Genomic DNA, 23,059 nt, shown 5'->3' with positions numbered 1-23,059 from the left:
CAGAAAGATTTTTTTTCTTTATTTTTAAAATCCAACAGTTCTACAAGAATCCTTCTGTGTTAACTGACTGGTCTGGGTTGAATTCCCCAGATGCACAGTGTGTCTTTCAATGTATATAGACTTAAACCTTCTTTAAAGTTTTCCTGAATTATAGTTCTAATAGTTGTTCTGTTCCACTGCATTGGTTTACAATTTTTTTATCATGGTAAAATAAACAACAAAATAAACAATATAAAACGTACCATTTTTAAGTATACAATCCAGTGGCATTAAGTATATTCACAATATACTTGTTAATGTTACATAATCATCACCTCTATGCTTTGGTTTAACAAAACCAAATACATTCCTAATACACTTATTTTGGCTCTCTTTGTCTTGTCACTTTCTTTTCTTTAAAAAAATATTTATTTATTTATTTGGCTGCGCCAGCTCTTAGGCACAGCACATTGGATCTTCATGGGATCTTTGTTGTGCCATGCGGGATCTTTAGTTGAGGCATGCAAGATCTAGCTCCCTGACCAGGGATCGAACCCAGGCCCTCTGCATTGGGAGTGTGGAGTCTTAACCACTGGACCACCAGGGAAGTCCCTGTCTTGTCACTTTCTTTTGGCCCCTTTTAAAAAAACTTTATCTGTTTGATTTTCTTCAATTTTCTCTTATCTACTCTTTATTTCTCTTATTGTGCTTTCTATGATGTATATTCACTCTTGTGTTTTTTCTAATTTAATCATCATTAGAAATATCCTTTTTTCTAATTCTTTCTGGAGTTCTGCCAGCTCTCATTTCACATCCTTCTATATAGCTTATTCACCTCATCTCTGAGCTCCTTTTATTTCTGATTTGTGTGGTTCCTTCAAAGGTTTCATCTTTCCCTTAATTTCTCTTTGCTTTATTTTGAAATATTTAATTACCATTTTCATCTGCTCTTTGGCCACTTTTTTTCTGGTGTGTTTTGATTATATGATGCAATGCTCCATGGCTCATTTGGTTTTTTTTCTTATGATAACTTAGTATGTAATTATCTCATAGTCCCTTTTCCAATATACTTATATGTTATCCTAGACTAAGAGGTTCGTTCCTGTGTCACATTGTACGGACATACTTCGGTTTTTAAAAATCCATTCCCCAGTTGAGATATCTGGGTTGTTTCCAGTTTTTGGTGATTACAAATACAACTGCTATAAATATTTGCAGAGGGGAGACTACAGGTTTTCATTTCACTTTTCATAAGAAAAGCATACAGCAGTTGTGGGGGAAATGCAAATTAAAATCATAATAAGATGTCACTTCATATCTCATTATAATGGCTAAAATTAAAAAAAAAACTGATAATTCCAAATGCTGGCAAGAGAGAGAAGCTAATGGAGCTCTCATATCTTGCTGGAAAATTTCAATCTAGGAGTGGGATTGCTAGGTCATATAATAAAGGTATGTTGGATTTTATAAGAAACTGTCAGTCTTCCAAATGGCTACAGTATTTGCAGTCCCACTGGCAAGATTTGAGTCCTGTTGCTTTGTATCCTTGCCATCACTGTGTTCTCTTCTTTTTCTTTTTGTTTTGTTTTTTGCCATTCTAAGAGGTTGTATAGTGGAATCTCACTGCATTTCCTCAATTACTATTCTATACTTTTCTCATGTAACAAAAATAATGATCATTTTTCTATGTCATTAAATAGCCTGTATCACTAAATACCCTTTGAAAACAATCCTTTTAAAAGGTTGAAATATAGCCTATTGTGATGGGTGTGCCGTAATTTATAAAACCATTCTTCCACCATTAGGTAATTTTTATTTCCAATTTTTCACAAGTACAAAATTACATTGTGATCAAAAAGTTTTGACTCCATCTCCATTTTCACAGAAGCTTCCTAGAAAGGGTCAAAGAGTATACATATTTATGTCTCTGATGCATTCCAACAAATTGCTTTAAGTATTTATTTCTTTAATTACAAGTTAAATACTTTTCATGGAAGCCGTTTGTACTTGTACTTTTGTCACCATGAGTCCATGTCCTTTGCTCATTTTCTGTCGGGTACTGATGTTTTTATATGTTGATTTGTAAGAAATGAATACACTCGCCAAAAGTATAGACCACACTTCACATGTAAAGCAATATAGGCCTACCTTTGACCTCCCCACTCAATTCTTTATTCTATTTGAAAAATGAAATATACTTCAAATGAACAAACATTTATCGAATATCAACTACATACAAACATGTGTTCATCAGACTCAGGAAGTAGTCTTGCCTTCCAGGGAGTTATTTTGTTTCTCACAAGCTTGTAAGAAGCAAGTACCATTGTATAAAATGCACAATTTGAATACAGCATGATTAGAAGAGATTGTTATTGAATGAAACCTATTTATACTTTAAGAGGAAGTTGAGCTAGGCATTGATTACTTTCAAAAGAAAGTAATTTTGGACAATGTAAATCATTTTTACACACAGAGAAAAGGAAAGTACCAGTCCCTAGGTCTGCAAGTGATAGGCCATGAGCACAATATTTGAGGGTCACAGCAACCCACCTTACTTCTCCCAAATGTAACTGAAGGAACCTAACAGAATCATCAAAAGTTCATGAAATCATAACAGAAATGTTGAAATTGTTACTTTATTTTGTAAAGATATTAAAAATAACTTTCTAAAACCCAAGGTTGAAAATAAAATCCTACTCCTACTACCACTTGCAAATATTCTGCCCACTCCCCGCCCCCATATATTTTAGCCTTTAAGTTAAAAGCCTGTGGCATATAATGGCAGGAAGTGAAGCAGCCATCTTGGTCCACAAGATGGAGCTGTATGAGGATAGCAGAGCAACAGGTTAGAAAGAGCTTGGGCCCCTGACAACTTTTTCTAGCAAAGCTACCTGGTCAGCTCATACTTTTACACAGGAAAGAAATAAACTTTTTATTTTATTAAAAAAATATTATTTTAGACCACAATTATTTTTCAGTTTCTCCATCACAGAAGCCAAACCTGTATCTTAACTAATACAAATTTCAAGTTAAGGAGTATGGGCTTTGTCAATCATACAATGGCATATAAAATGTTGTTAAGAAAAAGAAAAGGAAGGCCTAAATTAGGGCAGTGGCAGTGAGAGCAGAAAATGAAGAAAGCCATTTTGGAGGCTAAAGCTACAGATTATACAATTGGGCAAAAGGAGAGGTAAGAATTTGAAGTTTTACATCTGAGCCACTCAGAAGATGCTTATCCCATTAATCAAGATAGGAAACATGAAAGAGGAAGAGTAGTATATAAATTGAGTAGATCGAATTGTCCAAAAGGCTGTGAGAAATGTGTGTTAAGTGCTTAAGAGAGCAGAACTTGACTTTAGAATTAGGGCTCATTTGCACAAAAATGATGCTTTAAACAGCAGGAACAAATGAGATTTCAAAGGGAGAAGTCACAGTAAAGGCAAAACTTTAGTGTTTCAGTTCCCCTATCCTTTAAAAAAAACAAAATAGGGCTTCCCTGGTGGCGCAGTGGTTGAGAGTCTGCCTGCCAATGCAGGGGACACATGTTCGTGCCCCGGTCAGGGAAGATCCCACATGCCGCGGAGCAGCTGGGCCCATGGCTAAGCCTGCGCGACCGGAGCCTGTGCTCCACAACGGGAGAGGCCACAACAGTGAGAGGCCCGCGTACCGCAAAAAAAAATAAAAATATATATATATAATAATTTAAAGTTTACTCCTTTAAGTGAAATATGAATGTCCCATGTGTTTACCTCACAATCATTTTCAGTAGTTAATGGACATTCTCATGATTCAGGCATCCAATCAATTTCATTGATTAGCTGAACACCACAAACTGCAGTAGTCATTTTGATCTTTATATAGGTTTTTTTTGTTTTTCTTTTTTTTTTAAATTGAAGTATAGGGACTTCCCTGGTGGTCCAGTGGTAAAGAATCCATCTTACAATGCAGGGGATGCAGGTTCAATCACTGGTCAGGGAACTAAGATCCCACAGGCTGTGGGGCAACTAAGCCCACGTGCCGCAAACTACAGAGACCACATGCCCTGGAGCCTGCGTGCTACAACTAGAAAGAAGCCTGCACACTGCAAGGAAAGATCCCGCATACCTCAAAGAAGATCCCGTGTACCGCAACTAAGACCCAATGCAGCCAAAAATAAATTAAATAAATAAATAATAAATCATCTTAAAAAATAAAAATGAAGTATAGTTGATTTACAATGTTGGGTTAATTTCTACAGTACCACAAAGTGATTCAGTTATACATATATACATTTATTATATTCTTTTCCATTACAGTTTATCTCAGGATATTGACTATAGTTCCCTGTGCTATGCAGTAGGATGATCTTTATATAGTTTTAAGTCATTTTTTATTTTTAGTCACATCATTTAATTTATTCCCATAATGGACCTTATTGGTTGAATACCAGAAAAATAATGGTGAAACACACCAAATTAAGGAGGAATATAGAAATATTTCTGAAAATCTCAAAATGTTCCCCCAAAGTGACATTTGTATGGTCAAAATTATTTACGAGGCCCAGCAAGGTATTTCTGGTACTTCAAAAATAAATTTAAAAAGAGGAATGATTATTATATGCAATTTAGTACGAGGGGAAAACCTATCACATTTTAATTTTTTTTTTAAATAAAGAGGTGCTTGTATTGTTACTTATATGTGGAATCTAAAAAATAAAACAAAGGAACAAATATAACAAAGCAGAAACAGACTCAAAGATACAAAGAACAAACTAGTGGCTACCAAAGGGGAGGGGCGTAGGGGAAGGGGCAAAGTAGGTGAAGGGGATTAAGAGGTACAAGCTACTAGGTATAAAATTAAAAAGTTACAAGAATGTAATATACAGCACAGGGAATATGCAACTGAGTCCCCCTAAAACTGAGTTCCTCTGCTGAGTTTATTATTAACCTCTCTATCCAAAACTTTATTCCATTTCTTGTCCCACACCTGTTCCTCTCAAGATAGAAGAATATCAAACTAAAGGGGGTACTGAAATCAAACAGGTCCTGGGGGGGGTCCTCCTGTGTACAAAAGCCCCTCCATTTCCCCCATTTTTTGTTTGTAAAAAATGTCTCTAGTCTTCCAGGCTTTCCCTGAGTTCCAAAGAGCAGGCACAGGCAGTTACTAATTAGGGAAATGAGAGAATGCAGAAACAAAGGAAAAGCAGTTAAACAAGAAAAATAATGGCAGTAATTTGGCAATAAAGCAGAATCCTAGTTCCTCCTCAAGGGATATATATAACAATCTGACAGATATCTTTGTCAGGAACTAAGGCCCCCCACTCACCCAGGTGGAGGACAGTGACTACATTCTCAAGCACTAGACCCCAGACTGGTTGGAACCAGAAGATTGATGATTGAGATTCCTGAAATGTCATCCTGCTACCTCACCACCAAGCAATCAGAAGAAAGTCATGAATCTTGCAGCTCTCACCCCCAAATGTTGCTTTTAAAACTGATCCCCTGAAAACCATCCAGGAGTTTGGGTCTTTTGAGCATGAGCTGCCCATACTCCTTCCTGGGCCCTACAATAAATGGTGTACTTTCCTTCACCATACCCAGTGTCAATAAATAGGCTTTGCTGCATGGCAGGTGACCAGACTCAAGTTTGGTTCAATAACAAATACAGTCAATATTTTATAATAACTTCGTATGATGGGTAATCTATAAAAATATTGAATTACTGTGGTTTACACCTGAAAATAATATAATAAGTCAACTATACTTTAATAATAATAAAAAAGAAGTGCTTATAATCACTCTAAAACCTTCACTCATAAAATCTTTTGAATTTTTTAAGTACCAAACACAAGAATTCCAAACAGGTTCTGAGAGCAGTTTTTATTGACTTTTTTATGCTCTATTAGATAAAGAGATTCTAATAAACATTCTGTCACAAAACATATTCATTTAAAAGGTATCATCAAATTTTTTCTTTTATAATTAAACGGTGCGTCACTTGATAATGGGGAAAAAATCTAAATTTGTATATATGAGATTGCAAAAAAAAATAATCTCTAACATATCAATCTAAGTTAAATGACTTTTACTTAGTTACTTAACATTGTTCATGCAAAAGTGATATTTTAAAAAATTTCTACAGATCTTCAGATTATATATTATGAAATCTAGAGAACTGTATTCTTCAAAGAAAAATCTGAAGACAGTTACCTAATTTGTTATTTTAAAATTACATACAGAACATATTTACGCAATATAGTAAATGTAGTATTTTGACTTTAAGTTGTGTTAAAAAGAAAATAGTTTGGGATTGATATATATACACTAAATGTATAAAATGGATAACTAATAAGAACCTGCTGTATAAAAAAATAAAATAAAACAAAAAAAGAAAATAGAAAAGCAATAAATTTTCTTCAGCAGAAGAGATCGAAGGCACTAATGTTTGGTATCATTTACTGAGATTGTACGCTTTCAAGAAAAAATGCAACTACAGCATTATTACTTGAGGGTTCATTTTCATTATCTAAATTTCCTTATAGTAGGATCTCATAAACAGACCTCACAAAAGATTTATGAACCTGTCCTCATTATTACTCACATGTATAAAGTGGAAGCAACAAATAAATTTAGTTCAAACAAATTGAAGGTCAAGTTTTCCAGAAAGCAGGTTAAAAAATTATGTTTCAGTTAGGCTAAAAAAATGTATATATCCATACCTCCCAATTACTGTATGTTTTAAATGTATTCAATCAACAATTACACTTTTGAATGTATGCCAGTAACTATGATATGTGAACGCTATCCAAAAGTTTTTGCAAACATTTACTGAGCAGCTCCTTTGTGTTATCGCTGTTTGTTAGCCACCAATCGCTTACTTTTTTTTTTGGCTGCACTGCACAGCTTGCGGGATCTTAGTTCCCCAAACAGGGACTGAACCCGTGCCCCCTGCAGTGGAAGCACAGAGTCCTAACCACTGGACCGCCAGGGAATTCTCACCAACTTTACTTTGATAGCCTATACAGTCCTCCCTGGAAATCCGCCCAGGGTTGGTTCCAAAACTCTCCGCAGACACCAACATTCCTTATGTACATAGTACCTAGCCATCAACTCACCACTAAATTACTGATACTGAACTCTTGCAACTTAAGTTTTTAAGACTCATGAATAAAAAGTAAAATTGTAAAAGAAAATTAATTTTCAATTATTATTTTACTGCTGTTCTCTTTGGTATTCCTGCCATGGTACTTTTGAGTTGGGTTACCAGTTAACCTTGGATAAATGAAAACTAAACTCAAGGCAATAAGTGTCTTTGCTTTCTTCTCATGAGTGTCAAAACTGCTGAAGTTAATCACAAAATATTAACCTTTTAGCTAGGTTTTCAGATCCGATAAAATTTCCCCTCAAATGAATGACCATGCGTGCATTCTACTTCGATTTTTTAAAATAATAAGGAGGAAAAGGAGGTAATTCCTGTCTCCCTCCTCCCATCCCCAAAGAGCTGAGAAGTTAAGATGCTTTTTCTTACAAAAACCTCTCCCTACCCATGACGAAGCAACCAAGGATGCCAAGGCAAACCCGGAGATTCCTAAATCTTTAGCAGATTGTAACAAGGAAAACCAAAATTTGACAAAATTCTTCCTTCATTTCCACTGTTTCTGCAAAGATCAACTACTTTCTTGCTTTTAAAAAAAGACCACTGCAGGAATGCTGGCTGTACACTTAATGAATAAAACTGCCCTAACGCAGAACCTGACGCTCACTACTACCAAAAGAGGGCCTTAGTCAGAGGTTAACTACCGAGTAGGGCAAACACTTTAGCAGTCACTCCCTTGCAAACGACAGAAAATGAAGACGTCTCTTTCGAATCTGAGGACAGTCGTGAGGTATCTCCCCCTGTCCCCTTCCATTACCAGCCTTGTTCCTTTCTGAATCAGGCAGTCCATCAGCCAACCTCCTTTGTCAGTAAAGAGGGTTGATGGTCAGAATCTTTTCGAGACAAAGATTATTGGAATAGTTCCCTGGAACCCAAGGTATCACTGTTAAGGCATCAGAGTCCTCGCCAAGCCCCGACAATAACCAACCAACCAAAGCCTGCGCTCCCCATCACCGCCACCATTTATCGCTCTTCCTAGCCAGGGCTGAGACTCAGACCAGGAAAACCTTTCCCTTTCAGGGAAGTAAGAAGGCGCCAGGTCTGTTTCCTCAGGCCCTTCCTCTCCTCCACTGCTCCCTCAGAACACCTCTACATCTTGAGCTGCTAAGTACGCTTTCAACCGCCAAGCAGCCCCGTCCCAGACACACCCAAGATGGCTCCAACCACCTACCAGAGGAAACAGCTGAGCCACCACTCCAGCGATGCCGTCCTCTCGACTGCGGATATCCCCATTGGTCCAGCCAGAGAGCGCGAGACAACCCGAGAGTTCTGACAGCCAATCGGGAGACGGCGCGCTCCGGCGATCCCGCGTTGCCGACGGTACGCGCGCGGAAGTTCTGAGGCGTGGACCCAGTGGGTGTGCAGCCAATGGGCTCCGGGCCAGGTGGTGGGAACCTTCAGTGTCCGACTCCTCGCATTTTGGGTTCGCGTTAGGCCTGGCCGTTAGGGTTTGGGCGGTCCTCCGTCCCTGCTGAAGCGGGGCGGGACTGTTTTTGTTGAGGTGAGGTCTAGTAAATGGTGAAGTACTTCCCGGCCAGAGGGTACCTGGGTCCGTGGGGTCTCGGTGGCGTGCAGTGGGAGAAGAGTCCGACCCGCGGGGGAACCCAGCCTCGCCAACGGAGCGGGAGGCGTGGAAACCGCAGTCGAGCCGGTGTAACCGAGGCACGGTCGTGGTTGGCCCTCCCGACGGCTCTTTCGGCCCAGCACCCGGGAACGCGGCGGAGCTCTCGGCCGCGTGGATCCCAGCCCTTGTCACCTCCCTTCTTTCACCCACGTGCAGTCCCGGGCTGGAGAAGGGACTGCGGGCGCTCTGAGTTCTCAGCCCGCATTCCAGTCTCTTGTCACCCGGTGCACATCTTCATGTGAGGTGATTCCTAAGCAGCTGGGGAACCTGAGGCTGTAAAAAGGGCTGCGGGGAGTGGACTGCAGTCCAAAATCCAGAAGCAGAATTTGATGGTTTAACCACTGACCCATTTCACAGGTAAGACCACACAAACCCTAAATAAGTAAAATCATCTACCCAAGATCACGGACTTGAGGTCAGATCCTAAGAGCTCCTGACTCTCGTTAACCACAATCCAATAAGAAATTATCCCCAACAGGTAGTTAAATAAGGAACAGTACGTAATTGTGCTCTTCGGCACGTGGAAACCTGCAGTGAGCTCTGCATGTATTAATGAGGCGGTAGATTGAAATAATCAAAAAACGGGCTCAAAAATCAGACTGCTTGGTTCCTTAGTTGCTCTCTGCCACTTACAGTGTGGCGGCTTTAGCTTCCTTGTGAGAAAAACGGGCATGCTAATTTATCCCACATGATTGTTAGGCACATTAATACGAACACGTGAAGTATTTAGAAGCCTGCCTGTCACATGTTTTATATGCAATAAATGTTCATTACTGTCATCACAATTAAAACATAACAGAAAATGGTCACAGTTTCCTAAGAGCCTATTTGTAAAAACGAAAAGGAACCATAAAATGAAGCGAAACAGACTATTTTTCTGCCAAAATGAAAAAGAACGGGAAAAATATGAGCAAATTTTAAAATCCTGTTACACTCTCAAATAACACTGGTTGTCTCTGGATGATGAGATTATGAGTGATTTAAATTTTCTTTGTGCTTTACTATATTTTGCAAATTTTCTTCAGTAAACATGTTTTAATTTTGTAAGTTCAGTTACTTTTAAATTTTCAGAAGGTATGAACAACACTGGTGAGAGCTTTCTTTAAAACGAAGCTATTAGTGTGCTTATATGCTACAGGTGGAAGTATAAATTGGTAGAACATTTCTGGAAGGCAGTTTGGCAATATGCTCCAGAAGGCTTTAAAATGGACAGTCCCTTTTTGAAAGTTATATACTTAATTTTTAAATTAGTGCATTTTTACATTCTCCTTTTATGAAATTAGAACCTTACAGATACAGAGCACAATCCACAATCCATTACCTACCCCCTTCTCCCATTCCACACTCAAGACTTTGATGCAGAGCCTTCAAGTCCTTTTTTACACTTACATATTCTCTGTAGGTGCATATATGCATTTGTAATTCTTAAAAATCGAAGTATCATACTATATAATTTTGTAATTTTATTCACTTGACAGTGTTTTTGCAGTGTAAACGTGTTATTTTATAGCTTGTTATGTTATTTACAGCTCATTTCTTTCACCTGCTCGATAGTGTTCCAATGTATGACTGAATTGTTCTGTTAATGTAAAATATTTATCTTTGTCTCATTTTCATGTTAAATTATATTTTGTTTGATATGTACTATGTAGCGCATTTTATTTACCATTCTCCTCTTGATGGACATTAGGTGGTTCAGTTTTTCACCTTTCAAACAGTGCTGCAGGGATATCCTTTTATTTGTTTTGCTGTGCACATGTGCTGTTTCTCAAGAATATATACCTAAAAGTGGAATTGCTTGGTTTTAAGTTATGAACATTTTTAATAGGCATTGCCAAATTTGCCTCCAAAATACTTCTACTAATTTACACATCCTACAAAGTATGACAGTTCAATTTCCCTACAATCTAGATCAACATGAGATACTATCTTTGTACTTTTTGTCCATCTGATGGATGAAAATTATACTCATTTAAAAATTTTTTTCATTCTCTGATTACCAGTAAAACTGCAGTATCTATTCATATGTTTATTGACCTGTAATATATATGTTTCTATAATTTCTTTTTTTAAATTGCCCATTTTTCTATTGAATTATCTTTTTCCTAATGATTTGAGGAGTTCTTTTTGCGTCCTGGTTACTGTGTATCCTGTATAGTTTTTAAAAATTTCTTTAGAGTCTGTGGCTCTGTCCACTTTTTGTTACCATTGTTAAAAAATGTTACAGACATTTTCTCCCAACTCTTTGGTTGGCTTTTAACTTTAAGTTAAAATTTTAAGTTTGTTAGTTTTCAATTATTTATTCTACAGATAGATTTTTCTCTTCTTTACAATCTTTAGGTCTCTTTTTATTTTACTGTATTTCTCTAAGACTTCCAGTACCAAACTTCCATTGGTGGCAAGTGTCCCCATCTGGTGCCTGACTGTAACGAAAATGCTTCTGATGTTTCCTCATTGAATATGATATTTACTTCTTTGTTTTGGTAGGTAGTCTTTATCGGGTTAAAGAAATTCTCTTTTATTCCTAGTTTGCAAGAGTCCTTGTCTTCCCCACCGCCCCCCCCCCACGGCCCCCGGCCCACCCCAGAATAGTTGTTGACTTTTATTGAAATTCTTTTGTGTGTCTTTCTGTATTTAAGATGATAGTTCTCCTCTATTTATCTGTTAATGTAGAAATTTACATTGAGTAACTTTACAATGCTAAACTTTTTGGGTATTCCTGGTATAAACCATACTTTGGTAACATACTTTTACTCTACTGCTGCATGTTTTTACTTACTATATTTGCTTCTATACCAAGAAGTGCGTTTGGCCTTGAGTTTCTTTTCTTATGCGTCAAGGTTACAGTAACCTCAAAAAAATGTTGAGTAGCCGCCCATATTTTTTCTGCTCTTGAACAGTTTGTATACTATGGAAATTATCCATTCCTTGAAAGTTTTGTAGAATTCTTCTATAAAACTTTTTGGACCTGGTATACTGGGAGTGAGAGATGGGGATGTGTGGCATGCAGCTCTGGTAAGATCTTTAATTGTTTTAATTTCCTTTTCGTACTTATCCCTCTAATTTTTTTTTTCTTTTTTTCTTGAGCCTAGTTGGTAGTCAATAAGTTCAATTAGATATTCATGGTGAATTGTTCTGTCAGTGTAAAATATTTGTCTCTTTTATTGGTTTTCATATTAACTTCTATTTTGTTTGATATGAATGTTTCTTCTTGTATTTGCTGGTATGTCTCTTTTTCACATCCCTTCATTTCAACCTTTTGATGACATTTTGTGAGATTTAAGTGGGTCCCTTATTTTAAAATATAGCTAGGTTTTGCTTGCAATTTAATCTGAGAGTCTGTCCTTTAATAAGTAAGACTGAACACATTAACCTTTTTTGTGATTATTAACATAATTGGCCTTTTTCTTGTCCTCTTATTTACCTTGCTTCCCATTGTATCCTTTATATCTTATATTTTTCCATTTCTCATTTTAATTGAGGTTTGCCCCAAGGTTTTAATTGAGGTTTTCTTTGTTCTGTTTTCTTTTTCATAGATTACTTTTACATTTTTTTCAAAGATTTATTTATTATTTTTAAATTTTATTTATTTTGGGCTGCGTCGGTCTTAGTTGCGGCGCACGGGCCCTTCGTTGTCTTGCGCGGGCTTCTTTAGCTGTGGCTTGCACGCTCGAGGGTGCGCGGGCTCTAGTTGAGCTGAGTAGCTGCGGGGAGAGGGCTTAATTGCCCTGCAGCATGTGGGATCTTAGTTTTATGACCAGGGATCGAACCCACGTCCCCTGTATTGTAAGGCGGATTCTTTACCACTGGACCACCAGGGAAGTCCCTACTTTTACATTTTTAACACAATTATTAAATTTATATTTTCCTAACAAAGTCTGCATTTCGTTTGTATTGATATCCTCCCTACGAAGAACTTAGTATGCTTCTACTTTATTTTCTCAGATATTGCAAGAATCCTCTTCCATCCCTCCTTCAGAAAAGAATGTAAATTTCTTATGGTTATATCTTCCAGCAATTTGGTTTCGTCATTAAAACCCATTTTTAATCTGTAATTATCTAGCATTAATGTGTTTTACTCATTTATTTGCTCACTTTTGCTTCTTTTACCTCAGTACTTCCTTCTACGTTAGTTTTTATTCATGAAGTACTTCTTTATTTCTTTCAAAGTCTTTGAGTGTCTGTAAAAGCCTTCCCCCCAACCCCCACGTTGAAAGATACCTTGGCTGAAATAGTATTCTGGATTCAGACTTATTTTCCCTTAACACTTTGCATCTGGCATTTCTGATGAGAAGTCTGAGTACCAGTCTAATAAACATTCCTTTTAGATAATCTAGATTTTCTGAAAGTTTCTGAGACTTTGTCTTCTTGATATTCTGAAGTTTATCCATGGTTTGTCTAGTGGTATGTATTAAAAAGTTTATCTTGCTTGATACTCAATGGACCCTTACCCACACTAGCCACATTAGTAGGCTAATGTGTTTTCCAGTTCTGAGAATTTTTTGGTCATTATTGCCTCTTCATTCTAGTTATCCCTCCTTTTTTTTCTTTGCTCTGTGTTCTGAGTGAATTACTCAACTCAGTCTCTCAGTTTACTAACTGGCTCTTCATCTGAGTCTATGCTATTATATCTATCTGTTGAGTTTATTCAATAACTGTTTTTATATCCAAGATAGCCAATTGGTTATTTTAAAAAATTGTATGTTTTTTCATAGATGAGGTTTCCTTCTTTAGCTCTTTGATATTAAATACAGTATTTGCTTTAAAATTATTTTCAGGATGCTCTATTAATTCTCCTCCTTAATATAAGTTCATCAGTTTGATAGGCTTGTTAAGTCTTTTTCATGGTGTAGCTTTCTTCATATGTTTGATGGTTCTTGGTTGTGTATTCATCTCCTCTGAGAGGATTTACTCTTCCTTTTGCCATGGTGATGTTTGTGGTTGGCATTATCTCTGCAACTTCCCATCTGTTTCCTTTCCCCAGAGAGGTCGCACAGACTCAATCTATAGAGAATTCCCTTTTTGTTTTCAACATGACTTTATATTTTTAATTACAAAAAAAATTACCATTTCTGCAGATTTGGTGTGGCAGTGGGAGAAGAATGTATATGTTGACTAACACCTTGAGACTAAAATTGCTGATCTCTTTTTGACCTTTTAGTTCTACCTCTAGGTGTATATCTTCAGGAAATAATCAGATATGCATAAGATATATTCCAGCCTTATTTATTATACTGGAAAAATAGAAATAATCTAAATGTACACTATACAGGTTTATAGTACCAATTATTAACTTATTAAATTTTAATAATTGCATAATTATTGTTTATAATTGTTCATATTACACTAAAGAACATAATAGTTGTTCTTTAGTGTAATTTAATATATGGATTATTGACCAAAGTACATTATACAGCCACTTAAAAGTCATATTACAGGAAAACATTAATGACGAGAGAAAGTACAGGATATATTATCAACGAAAGATTATAAAAAATTATACATACTAAAATTCAAATTTTGTTTTAAAAGTATATATAGTGAAAGAATAATAATTGCTAGCATTTATTGAGTCCTTTGTAATGTGCCAGGTATTCTAGGTGATTAAGTCTTAACCTCACAACAATCTTTTGAGGTAGTTAGCATTATTATCCCCATTTAAAAAGTTTTTTAAAGTTTTATAAAATGGAGTTAATTTATATTAATTAACATATATTAAGTAGATAGTTCTTAATTTTTCTGTTAATTAACATATTAAGTAGATGATTCTTAATTTTTCCGTAATTTTCCTAATATTGATATTTTACATGTTTTTCCAGTTAATATGTATTCTTTTTTCATAATAGTTCATGCTGTTTTAAAAGATAGCGCTATTGTTATAACAATCTCTTTTTTCTTATATATTTTATTATTTACCAATATGTACCATTCCTTATTGTTTTCCTTACAGAATGTTTCATGCATTCATGGACCGAAAGATGGAGTTGGTTTTTATTTTTAAAATAATATTGTCAATGATCTGATACGACTATATGTATTCACTTGATGAAGATGCATGGACTTGTCATTAAGTTGGACTAGTGATCATTTCTGAAAGTTTCTTCAACCACAATTTCTACTTGAAAATTCAAGTATCAAAGAATATTTGGTTTAGAGTGGTATAATGATGTATTTTCTCGGAGTACTGCAAATTTCATAGAGACCACAGTTGGATTCCAGTTATATTCTACAATCAAAGTGATTCAGTTCTTTGATAAAGTTAATTTCGAAGAATTTTATGTTTGTAAACAACACCAAAAGATGGGAGAAAAAAATGGTAGGTTGAAAAACCATTGTTAAACTTTATGTTTAAAAGTATATAGACTACTTAATGAAGCTGAATTGTGGAATTTTCAGGGTTTTTCTGTGCAAGTAACTTTTCTGAATTAGAAAGAATTAATAGGATTTATAGGACTTACTCTCATGTAGCAACAATTTTGATTGTCTTTATAATTAGTTGTGTATCTGTAATACTAAGTCAGTACCTTAATGTACTTTTAAAAAATATACTTTGGGCTTCCCTGGTGGCGCAATGGTTGAGAGTCCGCCTGCCGATGCAGGGGACACGGGTTCATGCCCCGGTCCGGAAGGATCCCACATGCCACGGAGCCGCTGGGCCCATGAGCCATGGCCGCTGAGCCTGTGCATCCGGAGCCTGTGCTCCGCAACGGGAGAGGCCACAACAGTGAGAGGCCCGTGTACCGAAAAAAAAAAAAAATACACTTTCTTCTTTTTAGAAAACTTACAGATTTACAGAAAAATTGATAGTACAGAGAGTTCTCATATTCTCTGCACCCAGTTCTGCCTGTGATTAAAATCTTACATTTGGCTGGTACATTTGTTACAATTAATGAACCATTATTGACCCATTATAATTAACTGAAGTCCATAGTTTATTCTTATTTCCTTACTTTATGTCTTTTTCTATTCCAGGATCCCATCCAGGATACATTACATTTACTTATGTCTCCTTAGGGTCCTTTTGCATATGACAGTTTCTCAGACTTCCCTTGTTTTTGTAAGATTTTGTATCCAAGTGTTTGTAAGATGCCCCTTCATTGGACTTTTTTGACTGATTTTTGTTTTTCTCGCGATTAGACTGGGGTAGTGGATTCTGGGGAGGAAGACCATAGAGGTAAAGTGTCAGTTTTATGAAATGATATCAAGGGCGCATGTTACCAACATGATTTCTCACCTGCTGTTGTTGAGCTAGATCACCTGGCTGACATAGTGTTAAGTGGCTTCTCCACTGTAAATTACTACTCTCTTTTTTTCTCCCTTTCTCTACTATACTCTTTGACAGGAATTCACTGTGTGTAGCCCATACTTAAGGAACATGAATTTATGCTCCTCCTCTTTGAGAACAGAATATTTACATTAATTTTTCAGAATTCTTCTGCAAGGGAGATTTGTTTCCTTTCCCCAGTATATGTTTTATTCAATCATTTATTTACATCAGTATGGATTCATGGATACTTACTGTGTACTTTGGGTTATAAGCCAGTACTGTTTCATTTTGTTCTTCAAATTGTCCCAGGATTAGGCATTTGGAGCCCTTTCGGTCAGCTTCCTGTCTCTTTGACATACCCCCATCAATGTAGGTGGTTTTTGTTTTGTGTTTTTGGTTTTTAGCACTTCCTTATTTTCTGGTACTATATGATGCTCCACGCTCATCTTGTATATTGGCATAGTCCTAGAATGAGCCATTTCTTGAATGAGCCTTCCTGGTTCCTTTTATTGGAGAATGGTATTACAAACTAAGATCTGGGCAGTAGGTGTATTCATTTGTTATTGGGTTGTCTTGCTTCTGGCCCTCTCAGCTGACAGAGCAAAGTATATATAAATATAATTGTATATACACATATCTATAAATATTTCTATATGTAACCATCTGTATCTGTATTGAGCTAAACATGAGTTTATACTGATGTTTCTGGCTCTAATCCATTACCACATGGATTATTCTAGCTTACTCTCCTTGCTTATCTATAAATTCCCATTATCTGTTATCCATTTATTTAGTTGCTCGATTCTAGTATATGTGTATAGCAGTATCAGAAGTACTGTAAACTTATTCCCAGGTGTGACACCTCAGTGCTTGTGCAACTTCCTTTTGCCTATAGTTTTACAGAGTCCATTTATTTCCAAAGTTATTTAGGTCAGCACCTTTTCCACTCAGCCCTTCAGAGAGGTTGTGTATACATTCCTTCCTGGGATCCCTGATCTCTTAAATGATATTTTAAAATTTGCATACATTAAGCTTCACTCTTTGTGCTTTCAAGTTCTATAGGTTTTGACGAATGCATAATGTCATGTATACACCACTACAGTATCATACAGAATAGTTTCACCACCCTTTAACATACTTGTAATATGCGGATTGTTTACAGATTGTAGTACTAATTTCACTGGACAGTTATCTAGGCCAGCGGTTTCAAACTTTCTTTTGGTCTCAGGACTACTTTATACTCTTAAAAGTGTTTAAAACCCCTAACAGCTTTTGTTTATGTGGATAATATCTATTCATATTTACTATATTAGAAAACTGAGAAGCTTCAAAAATGGTAATTGGCTTATTTTTTTTTAAATAATAAACCCAACATGTTAACAAATTACATTTTTGTGAGACATAACTATTTTCTGAAATGAAAATAATTAGTGAGAAAACCATTGTTTTATATTTTTACAAATCTCTTTAATAGTTGGCTTAATAGAAGAGAGATTCTCAGGTCTCCTTCTGCATTCAGTCTGTTGTGATATGTTGCTTTGGTGTAAATGTATAAAGAAAATGAAGCTTCACACAGACAAGAAGTTGGAAAAAGGAAGAATATTTTAATAGCCTCTCAGATAATTATGGATATTTTTCTTTGATACAACTACAAAACTCAACAAGTAGTCATTCCTTCAAGGTTAGTTATAGTGTGGAATCTGAATTCTTATCAGTGAGCTTTTTTTTACACTGTTACATTAAAAATCCATTGGTTTGTCTTGCACTTTGATGGGCCTTTTACACATGTATGATTTTATAACATCATGCATTGGCCACTTGGAAAACATTGGTTCAATGAATTATGCAGATTTTTCCAAATGTTGACACATTTAATCATACAGTATTTAAAAATTACATTTGTTAATATTGCTACCAATCTCATCAAAAAGTGATTAGTTATTGAGAAGCTCTCAAGCTTACCATGGCAGATGCAAGTTTTCTAAATTTTCAGTTTCAACTTGATAGCTTGAATTTTTCATTCGCAACAAATGCTGTTACTTTTGTCCTTCAAGTGATAGGCTCCCTTTATTCATGTTTGAGAAAATGTGTACCAAACACCCAAGTTGGAAAAAAACAATTTTTATTAGTGGTTCTTTTAAGGAAAAATGGTTTTCTATGAAAAAAAAAAAACCCAACTAGTTTAGCTTACAACTCAAACAATCTCCCTAGCGCTTTTCCTTGAAACAGCCATTGTACTGTGGTAATTATTATTTTTTTTGGTAATTATTTATGTTGCTTTATCAAAGACCTTCTTAAGTGAAATTGGTGGTAAATAATAATAATGACTTACTAGTAGTTCGGTGCAACTGCCTTGATTCACACTAAGGCTCCAACATTTTTACTCACCAGTGCTTTTGAACCATCAGTTAATGTCAATATAGGGAAGAAAAGGGCAAATAATGTCTTGATATTACTATTAAAATAGTTTGACCTAGCGTATTGTCTGAAAGGATTTGGGAACTCCCAGGAGTTCATAGACTACAGTTTGCTGATAACAGGCTCAAAGGTGTCCAGAGATTCTCTGTACCAATGTCCTGAAGCTCTTCAAGTGATGGATGGAGAAATATAGATATATACATGTACACATACCTAGGTCATTATCGATGTATTTAGTAAGCACTCCATGTTGATGTTCTACAGAAGACCCTCTTCTCATTCTACAGATTCTCTCTAATCACATCTATTTTGTGGCTTTAGCAAGAATTTGTGTGCTATTGACTCCAAAATTTGTATATCTGGATCAGATCTTACCCTGGAGCCTGTGCATCCAGTTTACTCACCCTACTTGAATTTCTCACTTGTCTCTCTACCTTTATTCCCTATCGCAGTGGATACCATTATTATACATATGGTTGCCTGAGTCAGAAATACAGAAATCATTCTTGTCTCGTCCCTCTTCCCACTGCCACTTTAGTGATTTTTTAGAAGCAAAATTAGTAACATAATAAGATGCTTAAACCTCTTGAGTGGCTCCCTATAGACTTCCATATAAAAATAAAGTTGCTTAGCATGGCACTCAAGGCTATGTCAGCCCCTATCTGTCTCTAAAACATAATTTCTCATTCCTTTTGTCCTTTCACATTGCATTTTTTTCAAATGTTGAAACCTTTGTCTGAACTGTGCTATGGGGAAAAAGGAAAAGTAGGCTTAGTCTTGTGTAGTACACATCAGGCCAGAGAGTTAACAGGGAAACAGCACCCCTTCTGAGGCTTCTATGGTAGCAGCAGCCCTAATTAGCCAGAGGTCCCCCTTTGGTTAGATGACTGCCAGGGAGAGTTGGGACTCTGAGTCCTAAGCCTCTTTTGAAGAATCTCACTCCATTACCAACTTGGAGGTTCTGGGTTTAATTTTTAATATTAAGGAAAATATATTTTTTGTAAACTTACTACACTGTCTGCTCATTAATCCTCCCAATGGCTTCTCAAGTGACCTTTCTACAGTGCAGTTACTGTTATGTTTCTCCTTTGCTTAAGGCCCTATTCATTTTAAACATTTTATACATTAATTTTATATATTTTATAAATAATTTGTGTTTAACATTTTAGGTATTTTTTGTTACTTTTATTTTTATTTGTTTATTTATTTTTGCGGTATGAGGGCCTCTCACTGTTGTGGCCCCTCTCCCGTTGTGGAGCACAGGCTCCGGATGCACAGGCTCAGCGGCCATGGCTCATAGGCCCAGCCGCTCCGCGGCATGTGGGATCTTCCCGGACTGGGGCACGAACCCGTGTCCCCTACATCGGAAGGCGGACTCTCAACCAATGCGCCACCAGGGAAGCCCCTGTTACTTTTAAACATGGTGTAAGATTTGACTTTCGCCAATTTATTTTAATTGCATTTCTCGTATTTCTGTTTTCAGCTTTGAAAGGATGATTTCGCTAGAAAATTTTTAAGGTGTTAGCTTGCTGGGCATCTGAAATGTTGGCTTACCTATATAACTTTATCTATAAAAGCTTTAAACATATTTTGCCTCCTGTAAGTGTGAACAAAAAATGTTACCTGCCATTTCAGTAAACAGTGAATATTGCCTGCCATCAAGCCATCATCCACTGCATCTGCCCCCAGCAGCACGCCCTGAGGGGAATTCAGAGTGTAGAAAAACCGGATACTAGTCCTAGATAGTTAAGATGCATGTCTGAGGAATAACTTCAATGAGCCCAAACTCTTGCATCTCCCCAGACACAGAAAAGCACTAAAATCATTAAACTGAGATGTCTGTCTTTTGTGATTAGCAGTAATCTTTTGATGTTTGACTACATGTTTTATTACCACCACCCCCCAGCCCCCACTCCCCCCAGCAAAAAACTTCTGTATATCCTGGCTCCTCCCTTACCTCTTCAGAGAAGTTCCTCAGAGCTGTCTGAGAGGCTGTTTCCCAGGCTGTGGTCCTCAGTAGTTTGCCAAATAAAACATAATGTGCAACTTGTTTGTGTGTTTTTCTTTCAGTCAACATAATTATTAAAAAGTTACTATCAAAGATAGTTTTTAAAGCATTATTGTTAGACATTTAGTTATTTCAACAATTGTTGAGATGTTTCCTTCTGGAACCCTCCACTTCCATACTCAATGGAGGTTATGTCCTTGAAACTTTTAAAATGAATGTGTCTATAAATACACCCACTCCCACCCCTAGAATGAAGTCATTCCTGCTGTTTTCCAGTCAAGAAATAGTGTCACTACACAGAAAGAAAAATAAATTGTTTAGGCATTTAAAGTTAAAAAAAAAAAAGTGTCACTGAAGTTTTCAACACATTTTTTTTTTAATTATCAGAAATAAGTGAGATACCCAGGTCATATTTTTTGCTTGTAGGTCGTTGTAAAGAAACAGTGACCAAAATCTTTTTCTTCAAGGAAAGTAATAGGCCAGTTAAATTTTGATTTTTATTTAGAAACCAAGTATATTTTTAATAACATGTGCCTTAGGACAATTATGTCTACTGAGCTCTTAGGCTATTATTTTTTCTTTAGGTGATGCAAAAACTTTCTGGATGGAGCTAGAAGATGATGGGAAAGTGGATTTCATATTTGAACAAGTGCAAAATGTGCTGCAGTCACTGAAACGAAAGATCAAAGATGGATCTGCCACAAATAAAGGTATGAAGCAATAAAAACGTTCAGTACATTTAATGCTGAATATTACCCACTGATAATATAATATAATTCTGTTTCCAGTATTGCTGTTCGTTTTAAAAGTCAAATAACTTCTTTTGTTTTTTAAGAACCTAACATCAGTTCTACCTGCTTTTTGTGTGTGTGTGTGTGTCCTGCTTCTATAAAAACTTGTTTTTACCATACTGTGGACATTTTGTAAAACTGGATGAAGCTGGTTACTTTGAATAATAGCTGCTGAATTTATCTCTATTTATCTCAGGCTACCGTCTTCTCCCTCATTTTATCTTTTTTTTGGGGAGTGTATTGCAAAACTCATTGTAGAACATTTGGTACATATAGAAGAATATAACAGAAATTATGTATTACCCAATCATTCAGAGATAACTTATTTTCTTTAATATAAAAGTAAATATATAAATATATTTTGCCTGCTTTAAACAGAACTTGCCTTAGTAGTCTTCAGAAAGCAAACCTTGCGTTCTACATAGGCAGTCAGTTCAGTCATCCCAGTATTTTTTCTGCTTCTTTGTCTTCAACCTAAGTGGTTGTAGAACATAGACGTTTATATGGAAATTTCCTTCATTCCATCAGAACATATGATTTTCAAGCAAAATCTCCCCTGACTATCCTTTATTTTTCCCCAGGATATTCTTAATACTTTATGGATGTTCTTATGACATTAATCTATGATGTGCTTGTCCACTAAATTAATAGTATTTTTCATTTTAATATTCCTTCTCATTCCTTCATGAATCAGATATATCTAGGTTTGAATCCAGTTCTGCCACTTCCTAGCTTATTGACCTGGAATAAACAGCTTAACCACTAGGCCTTAATTTCTTTGTCTTTAATGTATTTAGTAGATAATCATAAGAACCTCTTAGAGGAGTTGTGAAGATTGAATGAGATAAAATATGTAAATTGCCTAGTACAGTAGCTGACATCTTGAGTGAAGGTGATACTGCTGCTGATTGTTTTCATTCTTTTTTCCTTTCCTTAACAGAATACATCCAAGCAATGATTCTAGTGAAGGAAGCAACTATAAATAATAATTCAACTTTGATAAGGGGTATGTACATTTCTAATCCCAATCTAGAATATTCTTTGCTGTTTTCTTGCTTTGAAGCAAGCCAGCCTTAATTATGTCAAGTTAACTGAAGACAGTTTAAAAATAAAACTGTAAGATCCATATATGGAAATCAGTTTCCCTAGTAAACAAAAAGTCCACCCCATAGGAAATGCATACTCTACTAAACCTCTCCGGGAAGAATTGTATCTCTTTTTCAAAATCGCTTCTACTATAAGAAGGGCAAATAGAATTCCAAGACTCCAAACCACTATAAACCTATTGATACTTTGTGTAAAGAACAATACTAAAAGGCACATTCTGGTATAGATAAATTGATGGAAATTTTTTTCATTTCTAGATTATTATTAGACCATCAGTCTAACAAATTTATTTTAGAAGTAATTGAACAAAGATAATGTACCAGGATTATAAAAAGAAAAATTGAAAAGTTATTTTAGATAAACAACAAGTCCTGTATAGCACAGGGAACTATATTCAATATCCTATAATAAACCATAATGGAGAAGAATATGAAAAAATATGTGTGTGTGTATATATTTATATATATATATATATATATATCTGAATCATTTTGCTGTACACCAGAAACTAACACAACATTATAGATCAACTATATGTCGATTAAAATTTTTTTTAATTAAAAAGCAAGTTATTTTATCAGAATCACTGTCCTATAAATCTTAGACTATCATTAATTTGCTAAAGTGTTGAGGAGGTACATTTACTAAATTTTAATTAATATTGGTAAATAATTATTTTAACTCATAATTTGGAGCCATAAGGTTTTAAATCTCTGAAAAATGGCTTAACA

General features: G+C 35.8%; 2 protein-coding genes across 5 annotated transcripts in view; one reads left to right on the top strand and one right to left on the bottom strand.

Annotated features, from left to right (window-relative positions):
• CAB39L (calcium binding protein 39 like) overlaps nucleotides 1–8,449 on the bottom strand; it is a 99,772-nt gene extending 91,323 nt beyond the window's left edge. For both annotated transcript variants that reach the window (XM_059996183.1, XM_059996182.1), the window contains exon 1: nucleotides 8,285–8,449. The gene's annotated coding sequence lies outside the window, so the exon portion shown is untranslated. The remainder of the gene's footprint in view (nucleotides 1–8,284) is intronic.
• Nucleotides 8,450–8,509: 60 nt separating this feature from the next.
• Nucleotides 8,510–23,059, top strand: part of LOC132413902 (histone-lysine N-methyltransferase SETDB2) — an 80,924-nt gene continuing 66,374 nt past the window's right edge. For all 3 annotated transcript variants that reach the window (XM_059996161.1, XM_059996162.1, XM_059996163.1), the window contains exons 1-4: nucleotides 8,510–9,094; nucleotides 14,688–15,053; nucleotides 21,015–21,140; nucleotides 22,162–22,227. In XM_059996161.1, coding sequence (XP_059852144.1) covers nucleotides 15,038–15,053; nucleotides 21,015–21,140; nucleotides 22,162–22,227 — 208 coding nt within the window. In that variant the 5' untranslated portion in view covers nucleotides 8,510–9,094; nucleotides 14,688–15,037. The remainder of the gene's footprint in view (nucleotides 9,095–14,687; nucleotides 15,054–21,014; nucleotides 21,141–22,161; nucleotides 22,228–23,059) is intronic.

Source organism: Delphinus delphis, chromosome 18 (assembly GCF_949987515.2).
Source record: "Delphinus delphis chromosome 18, mDelDel1.2, whole genome shotgun sequence".
Lineage (NCBI taxonomy): Eukaryota > Metazoa > Chordata > Mammalia > Artiodactyla > Delphinidae > Delphinus > Delphinus delphis.
This window is presented reverse-complemented; position numbering and strand designations above follow the sequence as displayed.